This window comes from Oncorhynchus masou, chromosome 15 (genome assembly GCF_036934945.1).
Source record: "Oncorhynchus masou masou isolate Uvic2021 chromosome 15, UVic_Omas_1.1, whole genome shotgun sequence".
Taxonomy (NCBI): Eukaryota; Metazoa; Chordata; class Actinopteri; order Salmoniformes; family Salmonidae; genus Oncorhynchus; species Oncorhynchus masou.
The window spans coordinates 3,671,787-3,689,498 of NC_088226.1; the positions used below are offsets into that span (position 1 = coordinate 3,671,787).

The 17,712-nt window shown below is 42.2% G+C and overlaps 2 protein-coding genes across 3 annotated transcripts in view; one reads left to right on the plus strand and one right to left on the minus strand.

Annotated features, from left to right (window-relative positions):
* The window catches only part of LOC135555359 (branched-chain-amino-acid aminotransferase, cytosolic-like), a 33,219-nt gene extending 23,714 nt beyond the window's left edge, over positions 1-9,505 (plus strand). For both annotated transcript variants that reach the window (XM_064987713.1, XM_064987711.1), the window contains 10 exons: positions 2,697-2,768; positions 3,241-3,441; positions 3,690-3,800; positions 3,907-4,026; positions 4,346-4,509; positions 5,008-5,150; positions 6,875-6,960; positions 7,137-7,277; positions 7,377-7,451; positions 7,610-9,505. In XM_064987713.1, the coding sequence (XP_064843785.1) occupies positions 2,697-2,768; positions 3,241-3,441; positions 3,690-3,800; positions 3,907-4,026; positions 4,346-4,509; positions 5,008-5,150; positions 6,875-6,960; positions 7,137-7,277; positions 7,377-7,451; positions 7,610-7,651 (1,155 nt within the window). In that variant the 3' untranslated portion in view covers positions 7,652-9,505. The remainder of the gene's footprint in view (positions 1-2,696; positions 2,769-3,240; positions 3,442-3,689; positions 3,801-3,906; positions 4,027-4,345; positions 4,510-5,007; positions 5,151-6,874; positions 6,961-7,136; positions 7,278-7,376; positions 7,452-7,609) is intronic.
* A 137-nt stretch (positions 9,506-9,642) lies between these two features.
* On the minus strand, positions 9,643-16,968 carry LOC135555360 (interferon-induced 35 kDa protein homolog). The gene is made up of 10 exons (XM_064987715.1): positions 16,899-16,968; positions 16,468-16,504; positions 16,310-16,387; positions 12,306-12,464; positions 12,009-12,125; positions 11,745-11,892; positions 11,562-11,671; positions 11,150-11,336; positions 10,870-10,979; positions 9,643-10,436 (listed from the first exon to the last, which is right to left on the minus strand). The coding sequence occupies exons 2-10, from the start codon at positions 16,477-16,479 to the stop codon at positions 10,227-10,229; spliced, it is 1,131 nt and encodes a 376-aa protein (XP_064843787.1). The 5' UTR covers positions 16,480-16,504; positions 16,899-16,968; the 3' UTR covers positions 9,643-10,226.
* Positions 16,969-17,712: the final 744 nt, after the last annotated feature.

A 17,712-nucleotide genomic window follows, 5' to 3' on the forward strand; every position in this document is an offset into this window, starting at 1 on the left:
TCATTTAGAATTCAAGGCATACTTAACCAGCATGGCTACCGCAGCATTATGCAGTGATACGCCATCCCATCTGGTTTGGGCTTAGTCCCACTATCATTTGTTTTTCAACAGGATAATAACCCAAAACAAACATCCAGGTTGTGTAAGGGGTTCCAATTCATCCCAAAGTTGTTCGATGGGGTTGAGGTCAGGGCTCTGTGCAGGCCAGTCAAGTTCTTCCACACCGATCAACAAACCAGTTCTGTATGGACCACACTTTGTCATGCTGAAATAGGGCCTTCCCCAAACTGTTGCCACAAAGTTAGAAGCACATAATCGTCTACAATGTCATTGCAGGCTGCAGCATTAAGATTTCCCTTCACTGGAACTAAGGGGCCTAGCCCGAACCATTATTCCTCCTCCGCCAAACTTTACAGTTGGCACTATGCATTGGGGCAGGTAGCATTCTCCTGGCATTGGCCAAACACAGATTTGTCCATCGGACTGCCAGATGGTGAAACGGGATTAATCACAACAGAGTACGCGTTTCCGCTGCTTCAGAGTCCAATGGCGGCAAGCTTTACACCACTCCAGCATTGAGCATGGTGATTTTAGGCTTGTGTGCGGCTGCTCGGCCATGGAAACCCATTTCATGAAGCTCCCAACGAACAATTCTTGTGCTGTCGTTGCTTCCAGTGGCAGGTTGGAACTCGGTTGTGAGTTTTGCATCCGAGGACAGACGATTTTTACGCGCTTCACCACTCGGCAGTCCCGTTCTGTGAGCTTGTGTGGTCCACCACGTCGCGGCTGAGCCGTTGTTGCTCCTAGACGTTTCTACTTCACAATAAGAGCACTTACAGTTGATCGGGGAAGCTCTAGCAAGGCAGGAATTTGACGAACTGACTTGTTAGAAAGGGTGCATCCTATGACGGAGCCACGTTGAAAGTCACTGAGCCCCTTCCGTAAGGCCATTCTACTACCAATGTTTGTCTATGGAGGTTGCATGGCTGTGTGCTCGATTTTCTTTTTTTTTATACACGTGTCAGCAACGGGTGTGGCTGAAATAGCCAAATCCACTAGTTTTAAAGGGGTGTCCACATACCTTTTGTGTGTGTGTGTGTGTGTTAGAGGTCGACCGATTTCAAGTTTTCATAACAATCGGAAATCGGTATTTTTGGGTGCCGATTTGTTGATTTAAAAAATATATATATATATATATATTATTTTTATAGATTTTTTTTTTTTTTTTACACCTTCTATTTAACTACGCAAGTCAGTTAAGAACACATTCTTATTGTCAATGACGGCCTAGGAACGGTGGGTTAATTGCCTCGTTCAGGGGCAGAAAGACAGATTTTCACCTTGTCAGCTCGGGGGATCCAATCTTGCAACCTTACAGTTAACTAGGGTAACACAATAACGACCTGCCTCTCTCTCATTGCACTCCACAAGGAGTCTGTCTTTTACGCAAATGCAGTAAGCCAAGGTAAGTTGCTAGATAGCATTGTTTTTTATAAGATAAATTTAATCAATCATAATCCCTATTTAACTACACATGGTTGATGATATTACTAGATATTATCTAGCGTGTCCTGTGTTGCATATAATCTGACTGAGCATACAAGTATCTAAGTATCTGACTGAGAGGTGGTAGGCAGAAGCGGGTGCGTAAACATTCATTCAAACAGCACTTTCGTGCGTTTTGCCAGCAGCTCTTCGTTGTGCGTCAAGCATTGCGCTGTTTATGACTTCATACCTATCAACTCCGAGATGAGGCTGGTGTGACTGAAGTGGCTGGCTAGTTAGCGCGCGCAAATAGCGTTTCAAACTTCACTCGCTCTGAGCCTTGATGTGGTTGTTTCCCTTGCTCTGCATGGGTAATGCTGCTTCGATGTGGTGGCTGTTGTCGTTGTGTTGCTGGTTCGAGCCCAGGGAGGACTGAGGAGAGGGACGGAAGCTATACTGTTACACTGGCAATACTAAAGTGCCTATAAGAACATCCAATAGTCAAAGGTTAATGAAATACAAATGGTATAGAGAGAAATAGTCCTGTAATTCCTATAATAACTACAACTTAAAACTTCTTACCTGGGAATATTGAAGACTCATGTTAAAAGGAACCACCAGCTTTCATATGTTCTGAGCAAGGAACTGAAACCTTAGCTTTCTTACATAGCACATATTGCACTTTTATGTTCTTCTCCAACACTTTGTTTTTACATTATTTAAACCAAATTGAACATGTTTTATTATCTACTTGAGGCTAAATTGATTTTATTGATGTATGTAAATGTTAATTCAGTATAGTTGTAATTCTCATTATTACAAACACAATTTTTTAAAATTAATTATTTTTTAAATCGTCCGTTTAATCGGTATTGGCTTTTTTGGTCCTCCAATAATCAGTATCAGTGTCGTAAAATCATAAATTGGTCGACCTCTCATGTGTGTATATATTATTAGTGTATTTACAGCCTACTGCTATATATATATATTTTTTTTTACGTCACGACAGACACGTGTGGTGCTTTACTGGTAAACATTTATCTAGAAGAGGGACAACATTGTCAACCTGGTTGAGAAGGCAAGTTTCCAGTGTGGGAGTAGATTGTATTACAAGGCTCTTAGTAGGTTATTTGTCATAATGTGAATTCTGGTAGCCTATATTCTTAACTTTACCAGGATTATTAAATGTATTGTTTTCTCTTGTTTATTAGGCACTTCATGGACGGTTCATTCAAGCCATCCCCTACTCTTTGGGGTCGTTGCGGTTTGCCAGCTCATTCAAGGTAATATATAAAGGAGAAGTAATGACCAGACACCTGAGACAGTTTCCTGAGTCATTGTATTAATCTATTGTCATCACAACCCCCAACACAGGAGGTTTTTAGGAGCTTGGCATGACTCTGGGGCACGGCTGTTTATTAACAGTGTCCTGCTGAAGCTTGTTTACAGGCAGAAGTGTCATTTGGCACGTGTTCAGTAGCCTACCGGTCAGCCCGGGGGTCTATTGATCAAACTTTTTCTTAGTCCACCATGTGACTCTGTACCCTTTCCCTTCTCTCACTTCCTTGTGCTTTGATTATTTAATTCCTTTTAATTTAAGTGTTTAATTGGCTCCCAAGACCACCATTAATTTCCGCTCCAAGCAAGCCCTTTCATTACAATAAAGAAAATCATTGTGTTCGGTCCTCGCTCTGTCCCTTTCCCCTCCTCGTCTGTCTGTCTGTCTCTTCTGCTCCGCCCCGCTTCCTCTCTCAGGCCGCAGACCTCACTATCGAGCGCAACACTGCGGGGAAGCCCAAGCCAGACCCCGCCTCCCTGGTGTTTGGCAAGCAGTTTTCAGACCACATGCTGACCATCTATTGGTCAGAGAAAGAGGGCTGGAAGGTTCCCCAGATCAAGCCCTTTCAGAACCTGTCGCTGCACCCTGCCACCTCTGCCCTGCACTACTCCATAGAGGTGAGAGAAGGAGCCATAGTGCAGACATAGGAGACGTTTGGCTATGTTAGCCTCGTAAAACCAGACAGACGTCGCAATAGTTCACATTCTGTTTCATAAAGGAAATGTGTGCGCAGTGGTCAATTTGCCTGACGAGGCTAGCACTATCTTACTAAGACCTCGGTCCTTGATACAAGTCACCTAGCTTATTCTTTCAGAGATGGTTCATTCTGCCAGATGTATGAACAGTATGTCTGTGTCTCTCTCAGCTGTTTGAGGGCATGAAGGCGTTCAGAGGGGTGGACAACCACATCCGTCTGTTCAGACCCAACCTGAACATGGAGAGGATGCACCGCACTGCTGACCGCAGCTGTCTCCCTGTGAGTCTCTCTCAGACCTGGTCCTGAAGAACCCGGTTCTGGTTTTCCACTCAATTGAACTGAACCAAGTAGTTACAGGTCCTCTGTCCCTCCCGTCTCTGTGTAGTTGTTTGATAAGGTGGAGCTGTTGGAGTGCATCAGGAAGCTGGTGGAGGTGGACCAGGACTGGGTCCCCTACTCCCTAGACGCCAGCCTCTACATCAGACCCACCTACATTGGGATAGAGGTGAGCACTGCCCCCCTCTCACAGACACAGGAGACTCCATGATTTCACATTGGGGGGCAGTTGGGCCAGTAACCAAAAGGTTGCTAGATCGAATCCCTGAGCTGACAAGGTAAAAATCTGTTGTTCTGACCCTAAACAAGGCAGTTAACCCACTGTTCCTAGGCCGTCATTGTAAATAAGAACTGGTTCTTAACTGACTTGCCTAGTTAAATAAAAAAATATCATATCTATTTTTTAACGATCTACACATAGCCCTAGGTAGTGTCATAGCGCTGTCACTTTCCTCCAGTAACACCCCTCTCCTTCCTCCTGGCCTTAGCCTTCCCTGGGTGTGTCGAGGTCCAGCCAAGCCCTACTATTTTGCATCGTGGGTCCTGTAGGGCCCTACTTTACCACAGGGGCCTTCAGCCCAGTCTCTCTGCTGGCAGACCCAAGCTATGTCAGGGCCTGTAGAGGGGGGGTCGGAGCCTACAAGATGGGGGGGTGAGTATCACACTTTAACACACACTTCCAAGTAGAAGTGACTCAACAATTTGCGAAAGTAACAATGGGTTGCTTTGTTGCGTTGGAATTTCCAAAAAACGAGAGTGGTTTCTTAATAGCTTATTAGCTATATAACTAGTCTTGTATAACGTCATGGAATTATCAAGATATGGTCTGACTCTGGGGCCCCAAGTTCGCTTCTGAATAGAGACAGCTTGAGGCTTATAATGTAATTGTTTAGCTATTTTAACCATGCACATTCCTCTATATTACAAAATGTTGGCTGCATGTTACCTGAACATGAACTTAATGTCCTGTCTGTCCTCTGGTAGCCATGTTGTTTGACCTCTCTCACAAGGTCAGCCCCCCCAGCAGGAGGAGCTGTTTGAGGGTTTGTGTTTCCAAAGGAGCTGCCTTCTGAAATGACATTTTCCACCATCCCTCCTCTCTCCCATGTCTATTCCTCCCTTTCACTCATACTTTCCATCTCTCTCTCAGTAACTATGGGCCTACTATATCAGTGCAGAACGAGGCCATAAAGCAGGGCTGTCAGCAGGTCCTGTGGCTGTATGGAGAGCAGGAGGAGATCACAGAGGTCGGCACCATGAACCTCTTCATCTACTGGACGAATGAGGGAGGAGGTCTGTTTCACTGTCTGTCGTCTGTACGGCGCCTTCAGAATGTATTCACAACCCTTGACTTTTTCTAAATGTTGTTGTGTTACAGCCGGAATTTAAAATGGAATAAATTGAGATTTTATCACTGACGTACACACAATAGGCTAGTGATAATGTCAATGTAAAATGAATTACAAATTAAAATCCGAAACGTCTTGAGTCAATAAGTATTCAATCCCTGGAAGCCTAAATAAGTTCAAGTCACATAAGTTGCATGGACTCACTCTGTGTGCAATAATAGTAATCAACATGATTTATTAATGATTACCTCATCTCTGTACCCCACACATACAATTATCTGTAAGGTCCTTCAGTTGAGCAGTGAATTTCAAACACAGATTCAACCACAAAGACCAGGGAGGTTTTCCAATGCCTCGCAAAGAAAGGCACCTATTGGTAGACACTGAATATCCCTTTGAGCATGGTAAAGTTAGTAATTACACTTTGGATGGTGTATCAATACACCCAGTCAAACAAAGATGCAGGCGTCCCTCCTAACTCAGCTGCCGGAGAGGAAGGAAACCGCTCCGGGATTTCAACACGAGGCCAATGGTGACTTTAAAACAGTTACAGAGTTTAATGACTAATTAGGAGACCACTGAGGATGAATCTACAACTATGTAGTTACTCCACAATACTAACCTAAATGACAGAGTGGGGAAAAAGCAAGCCTGTATGAATAAAATATTCTAAAACATTCATCCTGTTTGCAACAAGGCACTTAAGTAATACAGCAAAATATGTGGCAAAGCAATTCATTTTTTGTCCTAAATACAAAATTTTGTGTTTAAGGCAAATCCAATACAACACATTACTGAGTACCACTCCATATTGTCAAGCATAGTGATGGCTGTATCATGTTATGGGTATGCTTGTAATTGTTAAGGACTGGGGGGGTTTTCAGGATAAAAAATAAATGGAGCTAAGCACAGGTAAAATCCTAGAGGAAAACCTGGTTCAGTCTGCTTTCCACCAGACACTGGGTGATGAATTCACCTTTCAGCAGGACAATAACCTACAACACAAGGCCAACTCTACCTCAAAATAAGACTGTCAATGTTTGAGTAGCAGAGTTACAGTTTTGACTTACATCTACTTGAAAATCTATGGCAGGACCTGAAAGTGGTTGTCTAGCAATGATCAACAACCAATTTGACAGAGCTTGAAGAATTTTGAAAAGAATAATGGGCAAATGTTGCACAATCCAGGTGGGGAAAGCTCATAGAGACTGACCCAGAAAGAGTCATTCACAGCTGTAATAACTGCCGAAGTTGCTTCGACAAAGTATTGACTCGGGTATGTACACGTAAATGAGATTTCTGTATTTAATCTTCAATAAATTTGCAAAAATGTGCTTCACTTTGTCATTGTGGGGTATTATGTGTAGATTGAGAGATTTTTCAAAAATATTTTATCCATTTTGAATGAAGGCATACACAAAAATGCAGACTAGGTGAAGGGGTATGAATACTTTCTGAAGGTACCGTACGTCCGTTTGACTGTCTCTAGTCTGTATGTCTGTGTTTTGTTCACTTAGTGTCTGCCTGGACTGTCAAAATAGGCTGTGTCAGTGCCTCCCCCTTTTGGATGTTAATGTTTCTGTTCAACTTGAAATGGTAAATTCTGTTCAACTCCAAACAACGGTGTACAGCTTATGCATGTGAGTAAGAGTACCTGTTTGTATGCAGAGAGAGAGTTGCTGACTCCTCCTCTAGATGGCATCATTCTCCCAGGAGTCACCAGACAGTCTCTGCTCGACCTGGCCAGAGAATGGGTAAGTAGGGGAGGAAGAGGGAGGTTATAATGGGAAAAGATCAAAGTTATTTGAGAACAGAGAGGATATAAGACCAGTGTAATCCGTTGACATAGAAGACAAAAGATGGTTAACAGAATTATTTTATTGGAATTCTAGTGATTGACAGTCATACGGACTTGTTTTGTTTCCTTCAGGGAGAGTTCAAAGTGACAGAGCGCACCATGGGCATGAAGGAGCTGCTCGGTGCTCTGGACTCAGGCAGGATTACGGAGGTGTTTGGTGCCGGGACGGCCTGTGTGGTCTGTCCCGTCGGCAGCCTGCTCTACAAAGGGAAGGTAACCACAAGCCTTGGTGTATTTAAAATTTTCTGAAACCCTTTTGTTTTGCCCTCAAACAAAATGCTCCAGATTTATTTTCTCTCTCCCCTCCCTCAGACCTACCAAATTCCTACAATGCAGAATGGTCCAGACCTGGCCAAGCGATTCCACAAAGAGCTGACAGACATGCAGGTAAGCAGGTCTGCGCTAATGCTTGCTTTGACCCTTTAAACAGAGTACTCCCCTTCGATATTAATTAGAACTAAATACATTTTGCTTTAAGCAACAAAATAAAGATCTTTTTTTTTTGCTTCCACTCTTCACTTCTCCTGGCGCCATCCACTCCTCAGTATGGTCGGAAACAGAGTGAATGGGCACCACTGGTCGTTTAATTGGCAGTTTGCACATGCCAATCATATCCCGACCAGTCCCCCGCTCCATCTTCAAGACCAGCAGTTTCAGCACAACCCATAATGCACTCCTTCTGATAGGCTGGCAGACCGGCAGAGATGAACAGGTCACGTCTGTGTTGGTGTTTCTGCGGGATTTGTAAAGGGATAGGGTTAGTCTGTCATTCAAATGTTGCAACTTGCATGGAATACCGACAGTTACACAATACTGTATAAGTAATGCTGTGAACCGGCCGCAGCCTCGGTTCAACCAACCTAGTCTAGTCTTTATTTCTGTGTTAGGAACAAAGTCGGTCTTTTTCCTATTCAGTTCTTTATCATACTGTAGCACAGGTTACAGAAGAAATCGTCCTCCAAGCGTTTTAGTAAACACTACCTGAGATGGTCTATAGGGTTGTCCATGCTATTAGACACAAACTGATATATTGTTGTGCGTATTGCATATTTAAACTATTACAACTATTGTAGGGGATTACTGGTAAGTTATTGGTCATTTGCAATATGGGAATAACTTTTACAGGTACTTAATAGGAACAATTGAGTGTTAAACATTTTCACTGGCTGACATAAGGAATGTGTTGACTGTACTATTATTGTTAAGTGACTGTAGGAACAGATCAGATCAAAACCACATCACAGGATTTGTTACTTTCTAAATATCACTATATAACCTGAGGAAGTAGAATATGATTTAAAATACTTTGTTGTTGTATATCAGGCCAGGAATACAAATGGTTATACATACCATATTGACACCAGAGGTGCTTTTCAACAATCTCCTAGAAATGAGTTTACACTGACCTTAGTGTGATTTAAGTCAAGTGTGTGACTGAGCAGAAGAAAGTCAGTCAAGTGTGCATGTGTGTGACTGAGCAGAAGAAAGTCAGTCAAGTGTGCATGTGTGTGACTGAGCAGAAGAAAGTCAGTCAAGTGATCGTGTGTGTCTTTCTGGATTGGAAAGATGCCACTAAGAAAGTGATGTTGAAAAGATTGAGATTAAAATGGAGAGGTCCAAGTGAACTCAAGCATACACAAAGAGGTTAGCTATAGCTACATGATATACTTAAGCAATAAGGCCCGAGGTATATGGCCAATATACCATGGCTAAGGGCTGTTCAAATGCGCAACGCGAAGTGCCTGGATTCAGCCCTTTAGTCGTGATATATTGGCCATATACCACAACCCCCTTTGGTGTCTTATTAAGCAATAAGGCCCGAGGGAGTGTGGTATATGGCCAATAAGGGCTGTTCTTCGGCACAACGCATTGTGGAGTGCCTGGACTCAACCCTTAGCCGTGGTATATGGGCCATATACCACAAACCCGAGGTGCCGTATTGCTATTATAAACTGGTTACCAACTTAATTAAAGCAGTAAAAATACATGTTTTGTCATATCCGTGGTATGCGGTCTGATAAACCACGGCTGTTAGCCAACCAGTTTATTGTAGACTTCAGAGTATGAGAGACCATGTTCAATAGATGCTATAGACTGACTTCTGCATTAGGTTGTGTGTAATCATTATGTAAACTTAAGGTAACAATGAGTAGTTATGTCTGTGGGTTTTTGTCAATTGGAACAACCGTCTTCCCAATTATTAACTGTATATCCAAGTTTATGTCCTCACCCTGCTGCTTTCCTTTCTATTAATGTATTTGCCTCTTTCATATCGCTTGGTTTTCTCCATTCCTCCCTAAGTGCCTGACCGGGTGTGTGGACTGTCTTTGTCCTGTGGATCTAACATGTTTTTAGTGGTTGCAGTAGGCAATCCTGCTGGATCTTTGTTTTTGTTGTGGCACATTGTTACTAGATTTTTACAATAAACTCCATCTGTGTTCCATTGTCTGACTGGGTGTGATTTTGCTAAACAATGTACTGCTTTGATGCTCATGCACTTTACTCGATTAAAACTCAAATCTCACATTGTCAGTGTAGTCCCTTCTCAGTAATAATGAACGAAACACACACACCATCGTAATGTCTGACTCGGTCCATTGGACAGACTTTATTACAGTCACTGATTCTACCGTACAGGATTGCTCATTCAATACTAAGAATGACAGAACAATAGAATACCACGATTATAGAACACTAAATTGTGACAGCTGTAGAATACACATTCCTTCTAAACGTCAACTTAAAGATATCTAAATTAGTCTTGTCAAGCATAATTTACATTTCTTTGGCAACTTAATTTTGCCCTGAATATTTTTTTCTTCACTAAGAACATTTCACCCAAAATGATCTGCATACATAATCAGAAATTCTATATAAATAGATGGTTCTACCAAATTATGTTTTGAAACAGGTATCCCAGAAAAGACAATATTAAGACATGATGTAAACTCAGGGGTTGGCACTGTGCCAAAGCTTTTGACTAAGATTAGCATTTGGTTGAAAGATTGCAATTGAGATCATACCTCTATGCTGATTGATAGCAGGCTAGGATATAGATCCCCAGGCTGGATTTAACTGATCCTGTACTGAGATGGGAAAGATGAGCGGCAATAGAAAGGTGTCTGAGCTCACTAGGTGGAGGGCTATCAGTGCCTGGCCCTCTCACTGGCTCTGGTCTTCAGTGGGACAGTCCTCCTCGAACAGGGCCAGGGTGTGCTGCCCCAGGGGGTTGTAGAGGAAGGCGTCCACCTCTCCCCCACCGTTACTGGTCTTCTGGAAGTGGATCTCCAGCAGGTCCTGCAGGTTCTCCTGCTCCATGACGGCAGGGATGCCAGTCAGCAGCACAGTACGCCCACACGCTGACAGCCGTGTCTGGTAGAGGGGCGAGAAGGATCAGATTGGAGGATATCGCCTTACTGCAGACAGCTTCTAGACACTAATGGTTGGACTAGCTTGTCTGTAAGTCCCAAACAATGAGTTGAGCACCTATTATCTAGTGTATAGGGCCTTGAGTTTTTCCAGGTGAGGTAATGTGGAAACCAACATGTAAACATGTACATTACTTTAGCTTAACCCTGGAATTATAATTGTATAACAATCCCATTGTAGTTGTAACTTTTAACCACATTTGAATGGGTGCACCACAGACTGAAACTGTGTACGGTTTATAACATTACTCTCTGAATTGATGATTTCACGAGGTATAAAGGTATTTCTGCTGCTAGTGTAGCTTGCTTATTTTATAGTCTGTTTGTCATGAAGTTAAAGGGATAAACTCATGGCCATGAACATGAAATCTGCTTACCTGGAAACTTGTGATCTCTCCGTTCAGAAATGGAGTCACCTTCACACTGTGCTTCCTCCCTTTCTCGAACTCCACATCGTGGTACTGCTTGTCAGCCAGGCCTTTGGCAACTGTGGTAAACAATGCACAGTACGCTCAGTTAATCAAAAGTTGTACATTTCTAATTATATAAAGTCAGAAGGAATGGACAGAAATAACAGTATGATGAAAATGAATTCTTCTGAGCTTTTTCCCTTTATGAACAAAATTACATTTTCCAACAGGAACTTGACTTGCGTACTATTGTTTTCTGTAAAAGTGATGACCACGTTGCCAGAATCATGCAGCATGTCAGAGTCATCCACCTCCCCCCCTCCATTCTTGCTCTTGGAAAAGTGGATCTCCAGTTTGTCGAGCAAACGGTCCTCCCCGACCTTCTTGGGCAGGTTGGAAACCAGGATACGGCGGGAACATACCTCGGTGTCCATCTGAGGTAGAGAGACAGGTGCACACAAAAACACTGATTCACACAAAGGAATTCAATGACATACATACCAATGAAATAAACTAACTGGATGTAATCCAAGTTATTCTGCACATGACACTCTTCGTAACAAAGCCACAGTGTTGTTCAGGACCTTGTATTGCACTCATTACATCATCTTCCTGACACCTAAACACTAGTGAATGGAGATGGGTCTCTGTGGTTGTACCTCTATTTGACAGGGCACCAGCAGCTGTACGAGCTTGGCCTCCAGAGTGATGGCACAATCCTCACCCAGATCCACCTTATGCTCCCTCAGGCTCAGGATCTTCTGGGCCACTGTGGAGGAAAGGCGGTATAATAACCACAGAAATCAAATAGGTGCTAGACAGAGTAAAGGTTTCGGTCTTACCTTCCTCATCCTCAAAAGTGATCAGTGCAGTGCCCTCCTCCATTGGATACACTATATGTGGCTTCACATCAAAATTGAGTGTGTTTGCGCCATCACCCGTTTCTCCAGTGAACACAACCTTCTTTTCAGGCACTGCAGCAGTAGACACCTAAAAACCAAGAGAGACCATCTTCAATAGTCAACTAAATCTCAACACACCTACTACAGTACACAGCCACACCAAGACGAATAATATAGCTCCTTAGTTTTGGGGTGTGGCCCTACATCAGTCTGCTGCTTGAAGTGGTGGGTGCTTTCCTCCTCAAGCTGCAGTTCTTCCTCTGCTCTCTGGATCTCCCTCTTCAGTCTGCTCTCCTCATCATGCAGGGTGGCTATCTTCTTCTGCAGAGAAACAATACTCCTATTAGTCATTCAGGCAGAATACAAAACCTCTATCAAGACCTCTCTCAACCCTGCAAAAAGCCACTAAGTATAGGATAAGCAAAATATAGCGATATCCTAAGAAAAAAGTTAATTCTAGTGTTGATCTTCGATTTAGTGGTTTGAGAGAGTTTGTCATACCCTTTCAGAGTCTACATCCCTGGCTTGGTTGTTGTCATCCTCTTCCAGAGATATCCTCAGTTTGACTATGCGCTGTCTGAACTGTTCAGCAAGGTCCTCCTGGTCATCCCTGGCTCTGGACAGGTCCTGCTGCTCCTTCAGCAACTGATTGTGTTGAACCTGAGAACACAGATTCTATGAGGCCCTTGAGCCATAGGCTACACTCACCAACGGGATTAAACATGCATTAATTATTACACAGTTGACAAAGCCTCATATACATACAGTGCCTTGCGAAAGTATTCGGCCCCCTTGAACTTTGCGACCTTTTGCCACATTTCAGGCTTCAAACATAAAGATATAAAACTGTATTTTTTTGTGAAGAATCAACAACAAGTGGGACACAATCATGAAGTGGAACGACATTTATTGGATATTTCAAAAAAATTTAGCAAATCAAAAACTGAAAAATTGGGCGTGCAAAATTATTCAGCCCCCTTAAGTTAATACTTTGTAGCGCCACCTTTTGCTGCGATTACAGCTGTAAGTCGCTTGGGGTATGTCTCTATTAGTTTTGCACATCGAGAGACTGACATTTATCCCCATTCCTCCTTGCAAAACAACTCGAGCTCAGTGAGGTTGGATGGAGAGCATTTGTGAACAAGCAGTTTTCAGTTCTTTCCACAGATTCTCGATTGGATTCAGGTCTGGACTTTGACTTGGCCATTCTAACACCTGGATATGTTTATTTTTTAACCATTCCATTGTAGATTTTGCTTTATGTTTTGGATCATTGTCTTGTTGGAAGACAAATCTCCGTCCCAGTCTCAGGTCTTTTGCAGACTCCATCAGGTTTTCTTCCAGAATGGTCCTGTATTTGGCTCCATCCATCTGCCCATCAATTTTAACCATCTTCCCTGTCCCTGCTGAAGAAAAGCAGGCCCAAACCATGATGCTGCCACCACCATGTTTGACAGTGGGGATGGTGTGGTCAGGGTGATGAGCTGTGTTGCTTTTACGCCAAACATAACGTTTTGCATTGTTGCCAAAAAGTTCAATTTTGGTTTCATCTGACCAGAGCACATTCTTCCACATGTTTGGTGTGTCTCCCAGGTGGCTCGTGGCAAACTTTAAACAACACTTTTTATGGATATCTTTAAGAAATGGCTTTCTTCTTGCCACTCTTCCATAAAGGCCAGATTTGTGCAATACACGACTGATTGTTGTCCTATGGACAGAGTCTCCCACCTCAGCTGTAGATCTCTGCAGTTCATCCAGAGTGATCATGGGCCTCTTGGCTGCATCTCTGATCAGTCTTCTCCTTGTATGAGCTGAAAGTTTAGAGGGACGGCCAGGTCTTGGTAGATTTGCAGTGGTCTGATACTCCTTCCATTTCAATATTATCGATTGCACAGTGCTCCTTGGGATGTTTAAAGCTTGGGAAATCTTTTTGTATCCAAATCCGGGTTTAAACTTCTTCACAACAGTATCTCGGACCTGCCTGGTGTGTTCCTTGTTCTTCGTGATGCTCTCTGCGCTTTTAACGGACCTCTGAGACTATCACAGTGCAGGTGCATTTATACGGAGACTTGATTACACACAGGTGGATTGTATTTATCATCATTAGTCATTTAGGTCAACATTGGATCATTCAGAGATCCCCACTGAACTTCTGGAGAGAGTTTGCTGCACTGAAAGTAAAGGGGCTGAATAATTTTGCACACCCAATTTTTCAGTTTTTGATTTGTCATGATTGTGTCCCACTTGTTGTTGATTCTTCACAAAAAAAAATACAGTTTTATATCTTTATGTTTGAAGCCTGAAATGTGGCAAAAGGTCGCAAAGTTCAAGGGGGCCGAATACTTTCGCAAGGCACTGTATATATATATATATATATATATATATATATATGCATACACACACACACACACACACAGTGGCTTGCTAAAGTATTCAACCCCTTGAACCCCTTAAAGTATTCAACCCCTTGAATTTTGAATTAAAATGGATTTTTGGGGGGTTTGTATCATTTGATTTACACAACATGACTACCACTTTGAAGATGCAAAATACAAAAAAATTGTGAAACAAACAAGAAATAAGACTAAAAAATGTTAACTTGAGCATGCATAACTATTCACCCCGCCCAAAGTCAATACTTTGTAGAGCCACCTTTTGCAGGAATTATAGCTGCAAGTCTCATGGGGTATGTCTCCATAAGCTTGGTACATTTAGCCACTGGAATTTTTGCCCATTCTTCAAGGCAAAATTGCTCCAGCTCCTTCAAGTTGGATTGGTTCCACTGGTGTACAGAGATTTTTAAATCATACCACAGATTCTCAGTTGGATTAAGGTCTGGGCCTTGACTAGGTCATTCCAAGATATTTCCCCTTAAACCACTCAAGCGTTGCTTTAGCAGTATGCTTAGTGTCGTTGTCCAGCTGGAAGGATGAACCTCCGTCCAAGTCTTAAATCTCTAGAAGACTGAAACAGGAATCTCCCTGTATTTAGCGCCATCTATCATTCCTTCAATTCTGACCAGTATCCCAGCCCCTGCAGATGAAAAACATCCCCACAGCATGATGCTGCCACCACCATGCTTCACTGTGGGGATGATGTTCTCGGGGTGATGAGAGGTGTTGGGTTTGCGCCAGACATAGCATTTTCGTTGATGGCCAAAAAGCTCAATTTTAGTCTCCTCTGACCAGAGTACCTTCTTCCATATGTTTGTGGAGTCTCCCACATTCCTTTTGGATTATTATTTTTTCTTTAAGCAATGGCTTTTTTCTTGCCAGTCTTCTGTAAAGCCCAGCTCTGTTGAGTCTACGTCTTAAAGTGGTCCTATGGACAAATACTCCAATCTCTGCTGTTGAGCTTTGCAGCTCTTTCAGGGTTATCTTTGGTCTCTTTGTTGCCTCTCTGATTAATGCCCTCATTGCCTGGTCTGTGAGTTTTGGTGGGCGGCCCTCTCTTGGCAGGTTTGTTGTGGTGCCATATTCTTTCCATTTTTTAATAATGGATTTAATGGTGCTCCGTGTGATGTTCAAAGTTTCAGATCTTTTTTTATAACCTAACCCTGATCTGTATTTCTCCACAACTTTGTCCCTGAACTGTTTGGAGAGCTCCTTGGTCTTCATGGTGCCACTTGTTTAGTGGTGTAGCAGACTCTGGGGCCTTTCAGAAGAGGTGTATATATCCTGATATCATGTGGCAGATCATGTGACACAGACTGCACACAGGTGGACTTTATTCAACTAATTATATGACTTCTGAAGGTAATTGGTTGCACCAGATATGATTTAGGGGCTTCGTAGCAATGGGGGTGAATACATATGCACACACCACTTTTCCGTTTGTATTTTTTTTTAAACAACAACTATTATTTTCATTTCACTTCACCAATTTGGACTATTCTGTGTGTATCCATTACATGAAATCCAAATGAAATCCATTTAAATTACTGGTTGTATTGAAAATAGGAAAAATGCCAAGGGGGATGAATACTTATGCAGGCACTGTATATATATATTTTTATTTATTTATTCTACAATTCAAATGAAACTTTGTATTTGGCACATGTGACAACAGGTGTAGTAGACCTTACCGTGAAATGCTTACTTAACCAACAATGAGAAAGAGTTAAGAAAATATTTACCATTTATAAAAAGTAACAATAAAATAACAATAACGAGGCATTATACAGGGGGTACCGGGTCAATGTGCAGGTGTACAGGTTAGTCGAGGAAATGTGTACATGTAGGTAGGGATAAAGTGACTATGCATAGATAAACAGCGAGTAGCAGCAGTGTAAAAACAAATGTAAATAGTCCTGGTGGCCATTGCATTGTCTTCTGGATTGGGGGTAGAAGCTGTTAAGGAGCCTTTTGGTCCTAGACTTAGCGCTTGGGTACCCTTGCCGTTTTAGAAGAGAGAAATGTATGTAATGTAATCTATGACTTGGGTGACTGGAATCAGACAATTTTTTGAGCTTTCCCAATTAATATCCTTTCTTTGGTCAAATATACCTTGCATTTGCTGATAGCATTTAGGATTCCATCCAAGGTGTTTTGTGATCCCTGGCTGTCTGTAATTAAGGAGAAATCCTGAAAAACAATCCCATTCCATTAGGTCAGGCCTGTTTACAAAAATAATAAGATTCACTGAAGATTGGGTTCCCCCTTACCTCATCACACATGACTGTCGGAGAAATTGACGCTAATCTGTAAAGAGTATCAAATGTCGTGGAAAATGTGAAGTAGGCCCAATTTATAATGAAAAAGAGCTGTGACAGATCAAAAGACCAATTACTGGGAAAAAATATCAGAGTTGGACTTGCTGTCTAAACGCAGCCAACGTCTCCACTGACTAGTGTAGGTTACACTTTATAAAATGATAAGTAGTTTGAAACGATCTAGTTGAAAACTTTCGGTATTCATATAGCTACACATTCCTTTTTGAGTCGGTCCGACTATCAACGCGTCCAAGTACCATTGACCGTTCATTTGAAGTCTTTAACAAAAAAGTATAACTCTTAACACATATCCAATCTATTTTAAATTAAAACATTCATTTAGCTACGATTTTATAGAAGACAAAGCGGAGTCAACCACTTACTGTAGTTAGCTGTTGTGAAGTGGTACGTCTTTTTCTTTCAGTTTCAGTTTCTTCAAAACGAGACCGCAGATTTCGACAAGAGGTAGGCACTTCGGTAGCCCTAACGCGCACTCATTAAAGCCTTGATTCTGTTCCAGCACAGCACTCAATACACCAGCTTTTACTGAGTATACATACAGTTGAAGTCGGAAGTCGACACACACCTTAGCCAAATACATTTAAACTCAGTTTTTCACAGTTCCTAACATTTAATCCTAAATCATAAAAAAAGTCCCTGTTTTAGGTCAGTTAGGAACAGCACTTTATTTTAAGAATGTGAAAAGTCAGAATAATAGTAGAGATAATGATTTATTTCAGCTTTTATTTCTTTCATCACATTCCCCGTGGGTCAGAAGTTAACATATACTCAATTAGTATTTGGTAGCATTGCCTTTAAATTGTTTAACTTGGTTCAAACGTTTCGGGTATCCTTCCACAAGCTTCCCACAATAAGTTGGTTGAATTTTGTCCCATTCCTCCTGACAGAGCTGGTGTAACTGAGTCAGGTTTGTAAGCCTCCTTGCTCGCACACAAATTGTCTATGGGGTTGAGGTCAGGGCTTTGTGATGGCCACTCCAATACCTTGAGACTTTGTTGTCCTTAAGCCATTTTGCAACAACTTTGGAAGTAAGCTTGGGGTCATTGTCCATTTGGAAGACCCATTTGCGACCAAGCTTTAACTTCCTGACTGATGTCTTGAGATGTTGCTTCATTACATCCAGATAATTTTCCATCCCCATGCAATCTATTGTGTGAAGTGCATTGTCCTGCAGCA